We start from the raw sequence: 18630 nt of genomic DNA, 5'->3' as shown, positions 1-18630 counted from the left end.
GGACAGCAAAAGCATTTCTAGAAGGCATTCCTAATTGATATAGCTTGCAGGAAATTAATTAAACAGACAGGTGACTGTCTGCAGACCCCAAACCTGTTCCCGGGCATTCCCGTGACACCTGGCCCGAGAGGAAAACTGATTGCAGTTATAATGTCTAACTTGTGCAAGCCTGGAGAAAACACACATGGCTGCCGACATTGGCGGAGCTCCTTCCAGGGCCCGGTGGGGGGTGGGGAGAAGCTGGGCCTGGGCCCTTTGAGGGGCTCATTAGCCAGGCAGTGACCCCTGTCCCGGGACCACCCCTTGAAAGGGCATTGCTACTGCCCACTGAGTCGGATGGAAAAGGCCGGAACCACACCCAGCATCTCATCGGGGAAGGAATAACGCACACGCTCCCAGCAGTGTAAGTAGCGCATATCATAAAAACATCCAAGCTACTTTCCAAGTTCAAAATAGAAGACTGTATGGTGTACAGCCTTGTACATTCGGACACATCTGGGGACCTCTGACTTTGTTGCAGGAAACTGCCCATGAAGTTAAAAGCGTGCTGCCGGCTCTGGAAAAGGCGGTGGTGGCTCTGAGCGCCCTGGACAAAGCCGATGTGGCCGAGCTGAGGTGGGTCACCTGCATGTGTCTGAGCTGCGAATGCTCAGAATAAAACACAGACACAAAGGAGGAGGGACTAGGCCTCTATTCCTGTGCTGTTAGACTGAGTCATTCTCAGCCATCTTGGGGACTTGAAATTTGTCATCATGCGTGTCACATGCTGAGTGTCGTCGCCTTGTGGCACCATCGGTCACGGGGTGTGTTAGCATCTTACGTCACCTCTAGAAAGGACAGCATCTTACGTCACCTCTAGAAAGGAAGGCTCCCACCAACCAGGCTGCAGGCTGCGTGGGAAGAAATAGGACGATCCTGAGGTTTCTAGCTGAAATCTCGGAGAGATGCTCCCGATTGGGGTTTGCTGTCACCCCTCAGATGTGCCACGTTGTCCATTATTCACCAGAAATAGTATTTCTGTTAAAGATGCAGAGTAGGCCGGTCTGCCATGATATTTGTCACGCGTGCTTAACTCTAGGGACAAGAGAAGAGGAAGGGCAAGCTGTCTTTAATCAGTGGGGCCCTCCGGGGAGAGCGCCCAGCTGAAGCCGCTCCCTGTAGGTCGGATGTCGCGGGGAGAGACAAACAAGAGGAACAGAGCAGGTGCTCAACCTCTTTCTCCTGTTCGACCTCATTCACCGAAATGCCTTCTCGCGTGTTCGTGCAGCAAAGAGGCCCCAGGCTGGTCGTGGGAGCGAGAGAGTTCCCAGTTGCCGGGTGGCCTGGGAGCGGAGAACCGCACGGACTTGCACGCACGCCAGGAAGGTGTCTCAGGGTAGGGTGTGGTAAGCAGGAGACACAGAAAGCACAAGTCTGAAGGCAGAAAGGTGGCAGAAAGGTGAGGGGGCAGCCTGAGTCCCCACAGGCAAAGTAGCAGCATGCCTCTGCCTTCGTTCCAGAAGGCCGTTCTCTTAGCTCTTCTCTGGAGGACATTCCCCAGAGAGAGGCCAGCGCTAATACCCGTGAGCCTGATTTCTGCAGGTGGTGTGTGACTGGGCTAGCTCCCAGGCTCTGCCGCCAAGCTTCCTGGGCAGAGATCCTGCCATTGCCTCCCTGTGCCTCAGCTTCCCTTTTATGCAACAGGGATAACAGGTCATCAGAGGACTGGATGGCTTAAAACATGTCAGGTGCCTAGAATGAGTCTGGCGTGAGGCAAGGGCTCAAGTTAAGATGGCTCAAATCAAGAGGTTTCTTTGGAGCAGGCCCACTCCCTTTCCCTGGCTAAAAGAACCCTAGCTCTTCCAGGGATTGCGTCCCATATGTCTTGGGGGTTTTTTGGTTGGTTGGTTCACTGGTTGGTTTTTAGGATTCGCCCTTGTGATATTGCTAATGTGCATTTCACTTTGATTTCAACGCCAGATAAATGGGACACCTTACAGTAGGAATTCTTAGGGTGTGCGGCAGAGACATCTAGAAGTTACAAAGTGCAAAGGGTTGTCTCTCATAGGATTAGCACAGTTAACTGCTGGAAGAAGGAGGATAGTAGAAAATAGAGATGGGGCAAACCAGAGTCTAAGCCTGAGGACTCCTGGGTAGTAATGAGGCCTTTAAGCCAATTTCCAAAGTACGTAGGTCTTGCTTTGAATCAGGTATATTTGTTTCTGGAAAGTGACATGTAGGTGGGATTATAGTCTATTGAGTGTGTTTTCCCTTTAATTTACATTAAAATTGTATCGAGAATATATTTTATTTTAACCATAGTCCCATTATGTTTGCTTTAAAAAAGAGTCAAACATAGGCAAAATTGAGGAAAAACTTGTTTTTGGAGATTTCCTTTCTCTTCTGCGGACATTATCTCTCTTTTCCTAGTTCCTCTGTTACAGTCTTTCTCCTTCTTTCAAAAAAACCATGCTGATAATCTCAGAAAAGCCATCTGAGAAATTAGTCCCAAACAAAGTGTTAATGATTTAATTATTTAGTTCTGAAAAATATCTGCATTTTAAAAGTAGACTGCAAATGAAAACAAAGATTAATCTAAATAAATGAGTCTCTAATGGTGAAATTTAAGGTAGGGGGAATCTTCTTGGTAACCCCTGTAGACAGTGTTGTACACATATCTATGTGTACACATATCTATGTTCATTGCCTGCCTTCTTTTGGGAAGTCTGTATGGTTTCATTTGGGGGAGACTCATTAATCATTACCATGGATGGACCCCTCCTTTTTGTTCCCAAATCCCAAATGCTGTTGATAGCAGCCACAATCTCATGGCCCTTCACCAAAACTTACTTCTTGTGACTGCTCTTCTGACCCCTGGCTCTCCAGAGCATCACCTTCTCACTAACAGTGCCGAGGCGTGTCAGGTAGTGAGGACATGGATAAGAAGCAGCTTCCAGTATTCCAATAATGACATGCGAGAGACCCGCTCCCGCCCGCCCTCCCACACTCTGCTCTATCAGTGATTTCATGCTGGGAATCTTAGATCAGGGTGGGGAAACTGTCAGAGAACGTGTTTAAGGGGAGTGGCACGGTTGTCTCTGTCGAGTAGTTCTTAGTACCTCAGCACTGGTGAAACATGAGGGCTCCTGCTTTAAAGACTCCGCAGTGAGTACTTTGATGCGGAAAAGGTCCTCTAACTCAACTGTTCTTCGTATTTAAGTGTCATGCATGTCATCTTCCTGAAGCAAATTTACTCATATATTAAACATACCCAAATATTTAAAAATACCCAAAACTGGGCGCCTGGGTGGCTCAGGGGGTTAAGCATCTGCCTTTGGCTCAGGTCATGATCTCAGGGTCCTGGGATCGAGTCCCGCATCGGGCTCTCTGCTCAGCAGGGAGCCTGCTTCCCTCTCTCTCTCTCTGCCTGCCTCTCTACCTGCTTGTGATCTCTCTCTGTCAAATAAATAAATAAAATCTTTAAAATAAATAAATAAATAAAAATAAAAATAAAAATACCCAAAACTGAAATGGCTAAATAGTTACCCTTACGAAAATGCCTGTTCGGCATCTGTGTGTATTGCCGTCTGCGGCGGTTTACAGGGTGCGTGCGACGTCTGCTGTGAAGCTGACTGGGTTCCCACCACTATTGCAGAGTGTACACACGACCTCCCTTCCTCGTGCTGACCGTCATGAATGCCGTCTGCATTCTTCTGCAGAAGAAGCCTAACTGGGCTTCAGCGAAGTTGCTTCTTTCAGAAACTGGTTTCCTGAAAAAACTGGTTAACCTTGACAAGGACAGCATCCCGGAGAAGGTAAGAAGTTGACCCCTAATGAGTGCACAGCTGATGCTTTCCATGTTCATAGTCTGGAAGAGTCCAGCAGACGTGGTAAAACTGGCGCTGGACATTGGCGTGGCAAGTCAGGGGTGCAGGTTAAAAGATGATAGAGCAGGCTCCGAGAGGAGAGCCTCCTCCGAGAGGAGACGTAACAGGTCTGCTGGGAGTGCTCACGGGGGAAGGCCGCCTCTCAGAATCTTTGATGAGAGAAGAGGCCAGCAGAGGGAGGCACTGAGTCACACTAAGAAACGCAGGAGTGGTTTGAAGTGTCTGGGATGTCTTAAAGTTCAGATATAATTGGTATACGACATTGTATTACTTTCAGGTGTACAATATAATGACTCAGTATTTGTATGTTTTGTGAAATGATCACCACAGTAAGCATAGTCATCCTCTGTCCCCTCATACAGAGTCACAAATATCTTTTCTTACAGTGATAACTTTTAAGATCTACTCCATAACAACCTTCAAATACACAATACGGTATCTGTAGCTATTTTCGCTGGGACTTACTTATCTTCTAAATGGAGGTTTCCTCCTTTGACCCCCTTCACCATCCCTAACCGCAACCCCCCCGACAACCACCAATCTGTTGTTCTCTATATCTGTGAGCTCAGTTTTTTGTTTTAAAGTCCACAGATGAGTGATGGATCTTTCTCTGTCTTATTTCCCTCAGCGTAATGCCCTCATGTCCCATCCATGTAGTCACTGCTGGGAGGATTTCCTTCTTTTTTATGGCGGAATAATACTGCCGTGTGTTGGGATGAGTGTGTGTGTGTGTAACTTTTCTTTATTCACTTCTCCATCAGTGGACACTTAATTTGCTCCCATGTCTTTGCTCTTGCAAACAGTACTTTAATGAACATAGGAATACATATATCTTTTCAAGTTATTGTTCTTGTTTCTTTTAGATAAACACCCAGAAGTAGAATTGCTGGACCAATGGTAGTTCCATTTTTTAATTTAATTGAGGAGCCTCCATACTTCTTCCATGACGGCTGTACCAATTTTAATCCCACCAACAGTGCACAAGGGCTCCTTTTTCTCCACATCCTCACTTGTTGTCTCTTGTCTTTCTGATCCTAGTCATTCTGATGGCTGTGAGGTCATATCTCACTGTGGTTTTGACTTGCATTTCCCTGATGATGAGTAAACATTGAGCCCATTTTCAAGCATCTGTTGGCGATCTCAATGTCTTCTTTGGAAAAATGTCTATTTAGATCCTCTGCCCAATTTTTAATCAGATTGGGTTTTAGTGTTTTGTTTCTGTTTGGGGTGTGTTATTTGTTTGCTTAATTTTTTTTTAAGATTTTATTTATTTATTGGACAGAGAGAGAATGTAAGTAGGGCAGCAGCAGGGAGAGGAAGAAGCAGGCTCCTGCTGAGCAGGGAGCCTGACATGGAGCTTGATCCCAGGACCCTGGGATTATGACGTAAGCTGAAGGCGGATGCTTAACCAACTGAACCACACTGGTGCCCTTGTTTGTTTGGTTTTTGTTTGTATGTTTGTTTTGCTTTTGAGTTAGAGGAGTTCTTTATATATGTTGGATATTAACTGTATCATAAATATCATTTGCAAATGTTTTCTTCCATTCTGTAGGTTGCCTTTTCATTTTGCTGATGGTTTCCTTTACCGTGCAAAAGCTTTTTAGTTTGATGTAGTCATATTTACTTGTTTTTGTTGCCTTTCCTTTTGGTATCAAATCCAAAATCAATGTCAAGGAGCTCACCATTGGTGTTTTCTTCCAGGAGTTTTATGGCTTTGGGCCTATATTCCAAGTCTTGAACCCATTTATTTCTGTGTTATTTCTGTGTGTGGTGAGATAGGGGTCCAGCTTCATTCTCCTGCATGTGGCTGTCAAGTTTTCCCAACACCATTTTTGTAGAGATTGTCCTTTCATCATTGTATATTCTTATTTATTTTTATTTTTATTTTTTTGAGAGCAGGGGAGGGGTAGAGGGAGGGAGAAAATCTTCATGCTGGGCACGGAGCCTGATGCCGAGCTCAGTCACACAACCCTGAGATCACAACCTGAGCTGAAAGAAGAGTCAGAGGCTTAACTGACTGAGCCCCCCAGGCGCCCCTCCCCATTGTGTGTGCTTGGCTCCTTTGTTATAAATTAACCAATTCTATGTACATGGGCTCATTTCTGGACACTCAGTTCTGGTCTATCAATCTGTGTGTCTGTGTTATGACCGGACCATACTGTCCTGATCACTAACAGCTTCGAAATCAGGAAGCGTGATGCCTACAGCCTTGTTTTCCGTTCCCATGATTATCGGACTGTTTGGGGCCTTTGTGGTATTTCTGTGGAAATGACATTGGAATTCTGATAGGGATTTCATTCAATCTGTAGATGCTCTGGGTGTTACAGACATTTTAATAATATTTTTTCAGTCTATGAGCATAAAATAACTTTTCATTTATTGTGTCTTCTTTAATTTCTTTCATCAGTGTCTTCAGTTTTGGGTGTACTTGCAACTGTACTGAATTCATTTTTTGATGGCATCCTTAGGGTAGACTACATAGAATACGTCATCTGCAGATAGTGACAGTTTTTACTTCTTTTCTGATTGGGATGCCTTTCATCTTTTTCTTACCTAGTTGCTCTGGCTATGACTTCAGATACTGCGTTGAATGAAAGTGGTGAGAGTAAGCATCCTTCTCCTGTTCCTGATGTTAGAAGGAAAGCTTTCAGCTTTTCACTATTGAGTAGGATGTTAACTATGGGCTTGTCATGTACAGTCTTTATCATATTAAGGTATATTTCTAGCTCTACCCAGCTTGTTGAGAATTTTTATCATAAATGGATACCGAATTTAGTCAAATGCTTCTTCATCTATTAAGATGATAATGTGATTTTTATCCTTCACTTTGTTAATGTGGTGTATCACATTGATTGATCAATTGATATTAAACCATCCTTGACTCCTTGAAATAGATCCCACTCGATCATGGTTTATGATACTTTCAGTGAACTGTTGAATTCAGCTTGCTAATAGTTTGCAGAGGATTTTGCATCATTGTTCATCAGGGATATAGGCCTGTAATTTTCTTTTTTTTGTGGTGTCCTTGTCTGGTTTTTGTATCAGGGTAATACTAGCCTTATAAGATGACTTTACATGTGTTCCCTTTTTTGTTTTTTGGAAGTCTCTGGGAAGGATTGGTATTCTTTTCAATATGTTGGATAGAATTCACCACTGAAGCCAACCAGTTCTGGTCTTTTTCTATGTTGGGAGGTTTTTCATTACTGATTCTATCTCTTTACCAATAATTATTCTGTCCAGATTTTCTGTTTTGTTATTCAGTCTTGGTAGGTTGCATGTTTCTAGGAATTTATTCATTTCTTTTAAATTGTCCTATTTGTTGGTATATAATTGTAAGTAGCAGTTTCTTATAATCTATCTATTTGTATCTCTATGGTATCAGTTGTAATATCTCTTTTGTTTCTGATTTTATTTATTTCAGTGCTCTTTTTTCCTTGGTAAATTAGCTATAGGTTTTTCAATTTAATGTTGTCTTTAAATCTTTTTAAAAATTATTTATTTATTTATTTTTAAGATTCATTTATTTGACAGACAGAGATCACAAGTAGGCAGAGAGGCAGGCAGAGAGTGGGGAGGGGGAAGCACACTCCCTGCTGAGCAGAGAGCCCAACCTGGGGCTCAATCCCAGGACCCTGAGATCATGACCTGAGCCAAAGGCAAAGGCTCAACCCACTGAGCCACCCAGGTGCCCCTAATGTTGTCTTTTTTAAAAACAACTCTTAGGGGCACCTGGGTGGCTCAGCTGTTTAAGCGGCTGCCTTCAGTTCAGATCATGATCCCAGGATCCTGGAATGGAGCCCCACATCAGGCTCCCTGCTCAGCAGGAAGCCTACTTCTCTCTCTCCAGCTCCCTCAGCTTGTGTTCCCTCTCTTGCCGCCTCTCTCTGTCAAATAAATAAATAAAATCTTTAAAATTTAAAAAAAAGAAAACTCTTAGATTCATTGATCTTTTCTATTGTGTTTTTGTTTTGGTTTATTTATTTAAAGATTTTATTTATTTGTCAGAGAGAGCACAAGCAGGGGAAGCAGCAGAGGGCATGGGAGAAGCAGACTCCCCACTGATCAGGGAGCCCGATGCAGGGCTCAATTCCAGGACCCTGAGATTGTGACCTGAGCCGAAGGCAGAAGCTTGACCAACTGAGCCACCGAGGCGCCCCTCTATTGTGTTTTTAGTCTCTATTTCCTTTACTTCTGCTCTCATTTTTATTGTTTCTTCCTTCTCCTAACTTTGGACTTCACTCGTTCTTCTCTTGCTAGTTTTGTTAGATATGTCAAACTAGAAGACTAACCCTTAGGTCAGAGCCGTAAGAGAAGCATAGAGGCCTCTGAACAACTAGGAACTTGTGGATGGGGCGGAGGCACAAGTCTGCAGGGGCGCCTTCAGGACTATTTCTCCCTTGACTGTGGCCTTGGGAGTCTCATGGATGGAAGCGTCGTTGGCTTTCAAACCAGGTATTTTGGGGGTCTTCTCTCAGGTACAGGCCTAAAAAGTCGAGAGAGAAGCTTGGGGTTGTGAGTTCCCTCCCAGTTGTGGGTAACGTGTCAGGAGTCAGGTGTACCGCAAGATTACGTCTCAGCTTCTGTTCCCGGTTCCAGGGGTGTTTCTTCTCATTGCCCAATGTGTAGGAGTCATTCATGTAGCTTTTTGGTTTCTTTTGGAGATAGTTGATCTCTACATAGTTGTAGATTTGGAGAAGGTGAGTTCAGGGTCCTCCTACGTCACTGTCTTGAACTGGATCTCAAAGATTGATTTTTATTTATGTAACCAAATATTCATATAACAAACGAGTGCCAGACACTCTTCTGAGCACTTTACAAATATGAATTTGTGCTGGAGGAGATGGGGGGCAGATTGGAGCAGAGAAAAAAATTGAAGAAAATGGGGTAGCCTGGACTCTAGGGAATGGTTTCACTGTGACAGATTTAATTCAGCAGAATAGAGATTTACCGTCGGACTTCAAGGAGGATGAAAGCAGGGCCAAAGTCTGAGCAAGCATTGGAGTTGAGGGCCCTAGTAGAGCCAGAGGCCACGCTGGACAGGTGGGTATTGCAGGAAGAGGAGGGGTATGGGCAGGGACGGCGGGAGGTTAGGAGGGCCTGGACCGAGGCACATTAGGTAGCAGTAAGAGAGCCACATGCCACCGACATGGCCACCAGCCAATGCCTTTGGCATCAGAAGCTGCAAAAGGAGAGGAAGAGAATCCCCCCCAGGCCCCAGGAGGGAGTACTATCCCACCTAACCTGGATTTCAGATTTCTCATCCCAGCAAGGTCAGAGAATCAACTGCTGTTGTTTTCGGTCACCCAGTTTGTGGGAATCTGTCACTGTGCTCACAGGGAGCAAATAGAGAGTTGGGTCCCAGGCAGTGGTTGCTGCAGTAACAAGTACCAGGAAACGTGAAGAGGCTGGAGGACTATGCAGACCGGGTATTGGGCAGGAGCTGGGCTGAGAGCTCCATGCAGGGGCAGCTGGGTAGATGCATACAAGGCACTGTCCTCGGTTCATTCAGTCACCTTCCAAGGGACATCATAAGACATGATGAGAGCTCACAAGACCAATTCATTCCTTGGTGTTGCGAAGGCTACATTGTAATAGGGAGGCCAGATGTCACACAGCTAATACCACAGTCAATTAATCACTTACATGATGATCCGTGCTATTAGGAAATACAAGGTAGTGTATGAGCAAGGCGACGTTTTTAGCAGAATGTTAAGGTTGCGATCCGTGTTATTCCTGAATCAATGTAAAACTACTGACTCTCTGAAGCATTCTTAACAAAAATGATTCCCTGTGGTTTTGTTTAAACAGGCCTGTCAAGCTAAAATAATAACTCATTGAAAGAAATTATTAAAAGCATAACAGTATTTTAAGCAATAATGAAAACACCAATAGTAAGTTGATAATAGACCACCTGCCATGTAAATCACGTAGCAAAATGCTGTTCTGTCCTCCCAGGCAAGAGAGGAAGTGCCTGGTTGGGAAGGAAGAGAACAGGAGTCTTCGTCTGAGAAAGATTTTATTTTGATGATGACTCCCCAAAGTAGATGAGAAATCGTATGTATCCAACTGGAAACAAGGTTGTGCCCATAGATGAGGTGACTGGGAAGCTAGAGTGTCCTCAGGGACCCCAGCTGGCCAGGGCCTCACTGCCTCCGCTGCAGATGACACAGCCCTTCAAGTAGCAACCATACCCTGCCAACGTGCCCCTTGGGGACAGAAGGTTGGGGATGGTGTCTGTCTGCTCACACCTCAGGGGCACAAGTCCCTTGGGTGGAACTCCAGCAGAGCCAGCAGGCCAGCCGAGGCAGCAACGAGATGTCCAAAGCGTCCGTCCCAGAGGTTTCTCTCTGCAGCTGCTGGAGTCGCTGTGTCCCAGCTGCGGCCCCAGAGCTCTGACTGAGGAGGGCCGAGGATTTCTCGTGGGAAATACAAGTTCACTTTCATGGGGACTGAGGAAAACTGCAGGACACGAGCATTGCTTTTTCTCATAATGCACGGAATTGTGGTATCTCTAGGTCTTCACGAAGCTGAAAAAAATTGTAACCTTACCTGATTTCAACCCAAACAAGATTGCCCTCGTGTCAGTTGCCTGTTGCTCTATGTGCCATTGGGTCATAGCTCTGAATAACTACCACGAAGTACGGAAGGTACGTCCTGCCCCCCAAGTGTCGCCCCCCCCTGACTATGGTCCCCCCAAGTGTTGGCACCAGACCACAAGTCACTCGGCCCAGCCCCAGGGAGAGGGTGCACGCCTAATGAAAACCACTTTAATCCAAGATCCTATGCTAACAGGCCTCAATTTTATGTTTTCTGTTTTTATTATTCTATTTTTATTTTATAAATTATCTTATAAATAAATTTATTTTATAAATATTTATATTTCTTATTTTATTTTTTATTATTTTATTTTATTTATGGCAACTATGCTCTTGTCTTATTTGCTAATTTTCATATGTTTCACCATATTAAACTACTTGCAATCCCTTTAGTGCACATAATTTTAGGAAAGCCAATTGGAAGAATTGACACTTAGAAATGCCTTTCAAACATAAGCAACATTTTTAACAGCAATCTTGACAATTTTTTAGCACTTGAACGTTGTGACATTCTTTTTTAGGTGGTGGTCCCTAAGCAAATCCGGGTAGCTGAAGCTCAAAATGTCCTCAAAATTGCACGACAAAGGTTGGCCGAGAAACAAAGAGGTTTACAGCTGGTAAGACATTTGTTTGCTTGTTAAACTTGCAGCAGCTTTGTGAACTAGTCAGAAACACCAAGAAGAGGTCATTCCCTCCATAGAGTTTCATCAGTTTAGGGTAAAATGAGGATAATAGTAAAGGTAGTAAAGAGATTAATTGTGATTAAGCAAATAATACAGGGCTATATGTACAGGTGCCTTTCACATAATAAAACACTAAATAATGCTAAATATTACTGTGTCAGTAATGTATTAATTTACCATTTCGCCAGATTTCTCCCAGGAGAGCTTGGTGACTTCTGTCTACCAAAGACTTACCCAGTATCAATCTGTAATTTTAAAAACTGTCCTTAACCTGTTTACATCAAATTACTCTGTTGTTTTATAAAGATGTGGTTTTGTCTTAAACTTCTTGGTGTTCAGTTAAAACAGGGGTATCATTTCGGGAGAGAGGACCAAGGTTGCCAGCCCACTCACAGGCTTTCTGAGAGGGGGTGAGCCAGCAGGGAAAGGCAGCCCTTTGGCACCTCCTGTTTGCCTGTATACGGCTTTCTCCCAAACCTCCCCCCGCCCCCACACCATTTCAATGAAATTCTCACATTCTCAAATCTGGGGATTTCATTTAAAATTTGAATTTTGGTCTTCACTTGAAAATTCAGAAGCTCTGGCAGCCATGGGCTGGCACTCACATGGCTATAAACCTCCAACACACTGCAAACATTTATGTCACCTGCCTGCCCCCCACCAGGCGTTTCTTGCAAACTTGGCTATATAAAAAGTATTGGATAGTTTGAAGAAAATTAACAAATTTTTACTGAATGTATTTTATGCTGGCATGTCATTTTACTGCTACTATTTTGTTGCCACTTATGATGTACGTATACAGTCCCATTTAGAGAAGTGTTGCTAATAGCTGACATTTACAGAGCAGACTCTGCTCCCAGTGCCACGTGGAGGCTTTATACGAAATTTCTTGATCAGTCCTCAAGTCACCTTTCAGAAGGAGATGTTTCCAAGGGAGAAAACTAAAGTCAAAGATTTAGTAAATTTGTCCAACACCTTGAACCTCTAAGTGGCGACCACACTCTAACCCAGGGCTAACTCAAAAGCACTTACGGGCTCCACAAAATACACTCCCATCCATGAGTGATGCGTAAACCATCCAACAGCCGGTGGGGCCCAGACACCAGCCAGTCACAGAGCAGTGTGGGGTTCTGGGGGCCACCCACAAAGACAGGATAGTCGGGGGGAGGGCCAGGATGGGCAGGGGTAGGGCTGGGAGCCCTCTCCAGGGTGCGGCATGGGACCACTTAGCAACCGCTGCAGAAATAGTTCAATATTTATACAATTGGCGTGCCTCTGTCAGCCCATTTCTGACCCACATGCAAGTTCAAAAATGGAGTAGCCCAGGAAAGGAAAAAGGTTTCTTCATAATTAAAAAAAAAAAAAAATTACACATTATACAACTTAGTAAATAGGGAGTTTGAGAAGAAATAAGCTGACCTTTGAACAACACAGGCTAGAACAGCCAGATCCGCTTATACGTGGATGGTTTTCAGTAAACACAGCACAGCACTGTAAATGTATTTTCTCCTCCTTGTGACTTTTATAATGACATTTTCTTGTTTCTACCTTCCTTTAGTATGAGAATTTCATATACGTGTTACATACAAAATACGCTTTGTGTTATCAGTAAGGCTTCTACTTAGCAGCAGGCGATTAGTAAATAAGCTTTGGGGAGACAGAAGTGGATTTTCAGCTGCATGGGTGTGTTCGGGGGTATTCCTAACCCTTGTGTTGTTCAAGGCTCACCTGAAATTTTTAATTTAATGGAAATATCCATTCGTTGTTTTTCAATAATTTTTAGAAATTCTGTGTAAGTAAATTTAAAAACCTGAATGATATGCCTGGTTTTCAGGAAATTCTTAGTCACTAAAAGTCAACCAAAAATAAACTTGAAAGCCTAAATAAGCAAAAATCAGAGATTTAAAAGGTCTGAGATAGAACCACCAGACAGAAGATAAGGAAAGAGGAATGAGCAGCACGACCAACCAGCAAGACCTACGAGCACTGCATCCAGCAGCAGAACACAGAGTGGGTCTTCCTGGATTCTTAGAGGCAGATGGCTACAAAGTATCTTCTCTGACCACAAGGAGTGAAGTTGGCAACCAAGAACAGAGGAGAACTGGAAAATTCATAGATACGTGAGGATCCAACAATGAGCCCCAGCGCAATCAGTGACCCAACGAAGAAATCATAAGGTACGTTTGAAAATACTTAGAGATAAATGAAAACAGAGCACAACATCTCAAAACTCCTGGCATGCAGCGAAAGAAGTGCCCAGAGGGACATTCAGAGCTGTGGACTGCTACCTTAAAAAGAAGGAAAGTCCTTGGTGCCTCTGCCTTTGGCTCAGGTCATGATCCCAGGGTGCTGGAATCAAGCCCCGAGTTGGGCTCCTTGCTCAGTGGAGAGTCAGCCTCTCTCTCTCTCTCTGCCTGCTGCTCTGCCTACTTATGCTCTGTCAAATAAATAAATAAAATATTTAAATTTTAAAAAGAAGGATCTCAATAACCTCACTTTATACTTTAAGGAACTCGAAAAAGAACACACTAAACCCAATATATAGCTAATGGAAAGAAATAATAAATATTAGAGCAAAGATAAACAAAATAATCAAAAAACAAGAGGAAATCAGTGAAACCAAACATTGGTTCTTTGAGAAGATCATCAACATTAACAAACCACTAACTTAGATTCCTAAAGATTAAACCAAAATTAGTAAAATAAACAAAGCCAGTAAAGTTACAAAATGCAAAATCAATATACAGAAATCAGTTGTGTTTCTATACGTCAACAACAAACTATCCAAAAAAGAAATTAAGAAAACAATCACATTGACAATTGTGTCAAAAAAAATAAATAAAATGCCTAAGAATAAATTTAACCAAGGAGTTGAAAGCAACTCCTTGGTACTGTACCGTATACTCTGAAAACTGTAAGACATTGAGGAAAGAAAAGGAAGAAGATACAAATAAATGGAATGATAGTCCATGCTCATGCCTAGGAAGAATTAACATTGTAAAATGTCTGTACTACCCAAAGCCAGCGACAGATTAAATGCAATCCCTATCGAAATTCCAAGGCATTTTTCGCAGAGATAGGACAAACAATCCTAGAATTTGTATGGGACCACAAAATTTTTTATTTTTTCTGTTTTTGGTGAGGTTTTTTTTTTTTTTTTTTTTTTTTTTTGGTGATACATAGTCTAACAGGTGTGAGATATTACCTCTTAATGACTAAGCCACCCAGGCACCCCAATACTGACTATCTCCTCATGTCTGTTGGCCATCTGTATGTCTTCACACAAATGGGGGAGGGGCAGAGGGAAAGGAGAGAGTCCCAAGCAGCCTCCTCAGCAAGCACAGAGCCTAATGTGGAGCTCTACCTCACAACCCTAAGATCATGACTGAGTCTAAATCAAGAGTCAGGCACTTACCCAGTTGAGCCCCTCGGAGACCCTATCTTCTGCTCATTTTCTGATCAATGGTTTGGGGTTTTGTTATGGAGCTGTAGAAGTTCTTTATATATTTTGGATATTAGCCTCTTACCCAACTGTTTTTGCAAAACTGTTCTCCCATTACGTAGATTACCCTTTCATTTTCCTTGATGTAGTCTTTCTTTTGATCAAACTTTGATGTAGTCCTAGTTGGTGACTTCTGGTTTTGTACACTCTTGGTGTTAAATCCAAACAACTCATCACCAAGACCAATGTCAAGCAGTTTCTTCCCTACATTTTCTACTAGGAGTTTTATGGTGTTTTGATTTATTTTGAGTTAATTTGTGTAAATGGTGTAAAGTAGGAGTCCACTTTCATTGTTCTGCATGTTTTTCCCAGCTCCATTTGTCGAAGAGACTATCATTTCCCCAGTGGTTGTTCTTGGCTCCCTCATTGAATATTACTTAACCATCCATGCCAGGCTTTGATCCTGGGTGCGCTATTCTGTTCCATTACTCTGTGCGTCTATTTTATCCTGTTGCCATACTGTTTTTATTATCATACAGGAATGCTACTGATTTCTGGATATTGATCTTAACATCTCGCAACTTCACTAACATTGTTGATTCGGTCTAACAGTTTTTGGGGGGTGAATCTTTCGGATTTTCTATATACAAAAGCATCTCATCTGCAAATGGTGACACTTTTCCTTAATTTCTTTCTGATTTGGGTGCTACTTATTTCCTTGTCTTGCCTGATTGGAAGTCCTGATCAGAGGCTGATCAAGAGGCTGATCAGTCTCTGATCAGGACTTCCAATACTATAACAAGTAAGAATGATGAGAGCGGGCATCCTTATCCTGTTCCTGGTCTTAGAGGAAAAACTCTGTTCTTCACCGGGGAGTATAATGTTAACTATGGGTTTGTATTAACTACCCTTTATTATCTTAAGGTTTGTTCCTTCTATACATGATCTGTTGATGGTTTTTACCATGAAAGGATATTATATTCTGTCAGATGCTTTTTCTGCATTTATTGTGATGCTCATGTGACTTCTATCCTTCTCTTAATATGATGTAATACATTTATTGATTTGCATATGTTGAACCATCCTTGCAACCCAGGGATAAATCCTACACGGTCATGGTGTACAACTCTTTTAATATGTTCTTGAATTCAGTTTCCTGGTATCTTGTTGAGAATTTTTGCATCTATATTCATCAAGGCTATATTCATCTATAGTTTTATTTTTCAGGACAGTTATTTTATTTTTCTGTGGTTTGGAATAATTGTGTTTCTTTTTTTTTTCCTTGACTTTCTGTGTTGGTCTCTGTGCATTTGATAAAATGGCCACATCTCCCTGTCCTGACAGTATGGCCTTGCACAGGAGAGGAAACTCCTCAGTCCAACCTGAGCTTCGGCTTCTCTCCCCCACTGTGGCAGTGCCCAGGCAAACTTGTTTGTTTTTAGGGGCTCCCAGAACTCAGGGTGTGCCAACACCTGTTAATGTCCCAGAGCGGAGCATCTCAGTCAACCCCTAGAGCAGGCTCCTTGGAAGCCTGTGTAACTAGTTCTCTTCGGGGACAGATTGGGAGGTGGGTGTTTCTGTCTGAGTCCTCAGCACTGAGCACCTAAGAACTGTTTCTTTGTTTGCTGTAGTTCTCTGGGACCCACAGACATAGGCTCTGCTGGCTGCCAGAGCCAGGTGCTCAAGGGGTGTATCCTCTGGGCCACCACCACCAAGACTGGGGCACCTACCAGCACCCAGGCTCTGGGGAAATCACAGTCAACCCCCAAATGTGTGCTAAACTAGCAGCCTGACCCTCAGGTTACAGCCTCTTTCAAATAGGCCTCTTTAAAGCTAGGACTGGGAGACAGGCATTTCCCTCTGCTCCCTCTGTGCTGAGCCCTGAGGGCCATGGCCTGTTAGTAAGGATTTGCTCCCATCAGGTGGGTCTTGTGGACACAAGCCCACTTGGCTTTCAGTCGCAAAAGTTGAGAGAGACACTAGATGTCGGCTTCAAAACCTTTGCCCTCAGGAGGAAGCGGGAGTTCTGTTTGTGTCACTGTGCCAGAGGTGGGGTTATGGTGAAAGGCTCAGCCTTGCCTGTTTGGATGTGGGTACTTCTCACTGGCCCAGGGTGTCAGAGCTGCTCAGCCGGTTTCTGAGTCTTTCTCACGGGGAGTTGCTCTGGGCATAGCTGTATGTTCGTCCACAGGAGCAGGTGGGTTCGGGTGCCTCCTCTGTCACCATCTTGGACTGGAACTCCCAGTTACATATTCTTTGATGCTTGGTATTCTCAAGTTTGGTGGTTTACTCAATTCTCTCAATGTTCATGATTCTTTTGTGTATTTTTTGTATTTTCATTCATTTACCCGACAAATAATTATTCATAATATTGCCGATTTGTTTTTCCTATTAAGTGGTAGAGCAGAAAAACAATAAACTCTAAATTTCAGTCAAATCCTTACTTAGGATAAGGGTACATTCCCTTCTAGCGTGCAACCAGGGCCTTCACGAGAAGTTTCTAATATTTTAACTCCTTGAACTCAAGTGTATTTGAAATGTGTATAAAATACTAATGGATACACTTAGTATTTTAAAAGTGAATGTAGGGGCGCCTGGGTGGCTCAGTGGGTTGGGTCTCTGCCTTCGGCTCAGGTCATGATCTCTGGGTCCTGGGATCAAGCCCTGCATGGGGCTCTCTGCTCAGCGGGGAGCCTGCTTTCTCCTCACTCTCTGCCTGCCTCTCTGCCTACTTGTGATCTCTGTCTGTCAAGTAAATAAATAAAACCTTTAAAAAAATTTTTCTTAAAAAAAATGTTATTTGGGGGAACATAGTGCCTGTCATATAAGAGAAATTTCATGGGTTTACATGAAAAGATGTTCAACATCACTCACCAGGGAATGTGAATCAAAATCACAATACCTGTCAGAATGGCCAAAATCAAAAACACAAGAAGCAAGTGTTGGCGAGGACATGGAGAAAAGGGAACCATCATGCACTGTTGGTGGGAATACAGACTGGTGCATCCACTGTGGACAGCAGGATGGAGGGTCCTTAAATGCACCCCTGTGTTTATCATGGCATTATTTACAAGAACTGAGTTATGGAAGCAACCCAAGTGTCCACTGACGGATGAATGGATGAAGAAGATGTGGTGTAGACGCACAATGGGATATTACTCAGCCATCAGAAAATGAGTTCTTGCCATTTGCAATGACGTGGATGAAACTAGAGCATATTATGCTAAGTGAAATTAGTCAGAGAAAGACCAATGCCATGTGATCTCACTCATATGTGGAATTTACAAAACAAATGAACAAGGAAAAAGCAAAACAAAACAAAACAAAAACAAAAACCACCTGACTGTTAACTCTAGAGAACACATTGGTGGTCACCAGAGGGGAGGCAGGTGGGTGGGGGAGGGGGGCATATGGGATGGGGATTAAGCAGTGCGCTTGTGAAGAGCACTGTATAGATGTATACATCTATACAATGTATAGAATTGTTGATTCACTATATTGCACACCTGAAACCAATATAACACTATATGTTAGCTGTACTGGAACTAAACGAAAATAAATCAAATGACAGTACAAAGCGAACAAAGGAAAAAAGAATTTCATGTGTTCAGTTGAATCAGTAAATCCTACACTTGACTATATAGCTCACGAGGTCATGAGTAATAGTAGCATGAATGTTTTCTCAGAATAATCAAATCAGAAGGAATGAGCAGGCAAACAAAAGCAGCATTTTATATCAGAGTGAAAACAACAGAGTAATTATTATTGGTGAACCAGCAAGAAGCAAATCTTTAGAGTCATCATGCCAAAAATAGCTAACATGTATATATAATTTTAATTAGGTATTTTCACCAGGATAACATCTTTAGGAGGAAAAATTAGAAATTAGAAAGTGCGTTCAATAAGCACAATTTTGTATTTATGATTCCATGAACATACGGTGTTCAAGTTTCCATGCTAAACACGGTCTTCAAAGACTTTGAGAAGACACGAACATCTTTAAAAAATATAAATATAAAATATAAATAACAATATAAAGATAG

The 18630-nt window shown here is 42.9% G+C and overlaps 1 protein-coding gene across 1 annotated transcript in view; it reads left to right on the top strand.

Annotated features, from left to right (window-relative positions):
* Positions 1-18630, top strand: part of DNAH14 (dynein axonemal heavy chain 14) — a 320474-nt gene that overhangs the window by 234678 nt on the left and 67166 nt on the right. The window contains exons 60-63 of the mRNA XM_059145622.1: positions 521-615; positions 3635-3794; positions 10382-10513; positions 10984-11079. Of these exons, the coding sequence (XP_059001605.1) occupies positions 521-615; positions 3635-3794; positions 10382-10513; positions 10984-11079 (483 nt within the window). The remainder of the gene's footprint in view (positions 1-520; positions 616-3634; positions 3795-10381; positions 10514-10983; positions 11080-18630) is intronic.

Source organism: Mustela lutreola, chromosome 14 (genome assembly GCF_030435805.1).
Source record: "Mustela lutreola isolate mMusLut2 chromosome 14, mMusLut2.pri, whole genome shotgun sequence".
Classification (NCBI taxonomy): Eukaryota; Metazoa; Chordata; class Mammalia; order Carnivora; family Mustelidae; genus Mustela; species Mustela lutreola.
The sequence above is the reverse complement of the archived record's forward strand: the minus strand, read 5'-3'. Positions and strand labels throughout refer to the sequence as shown.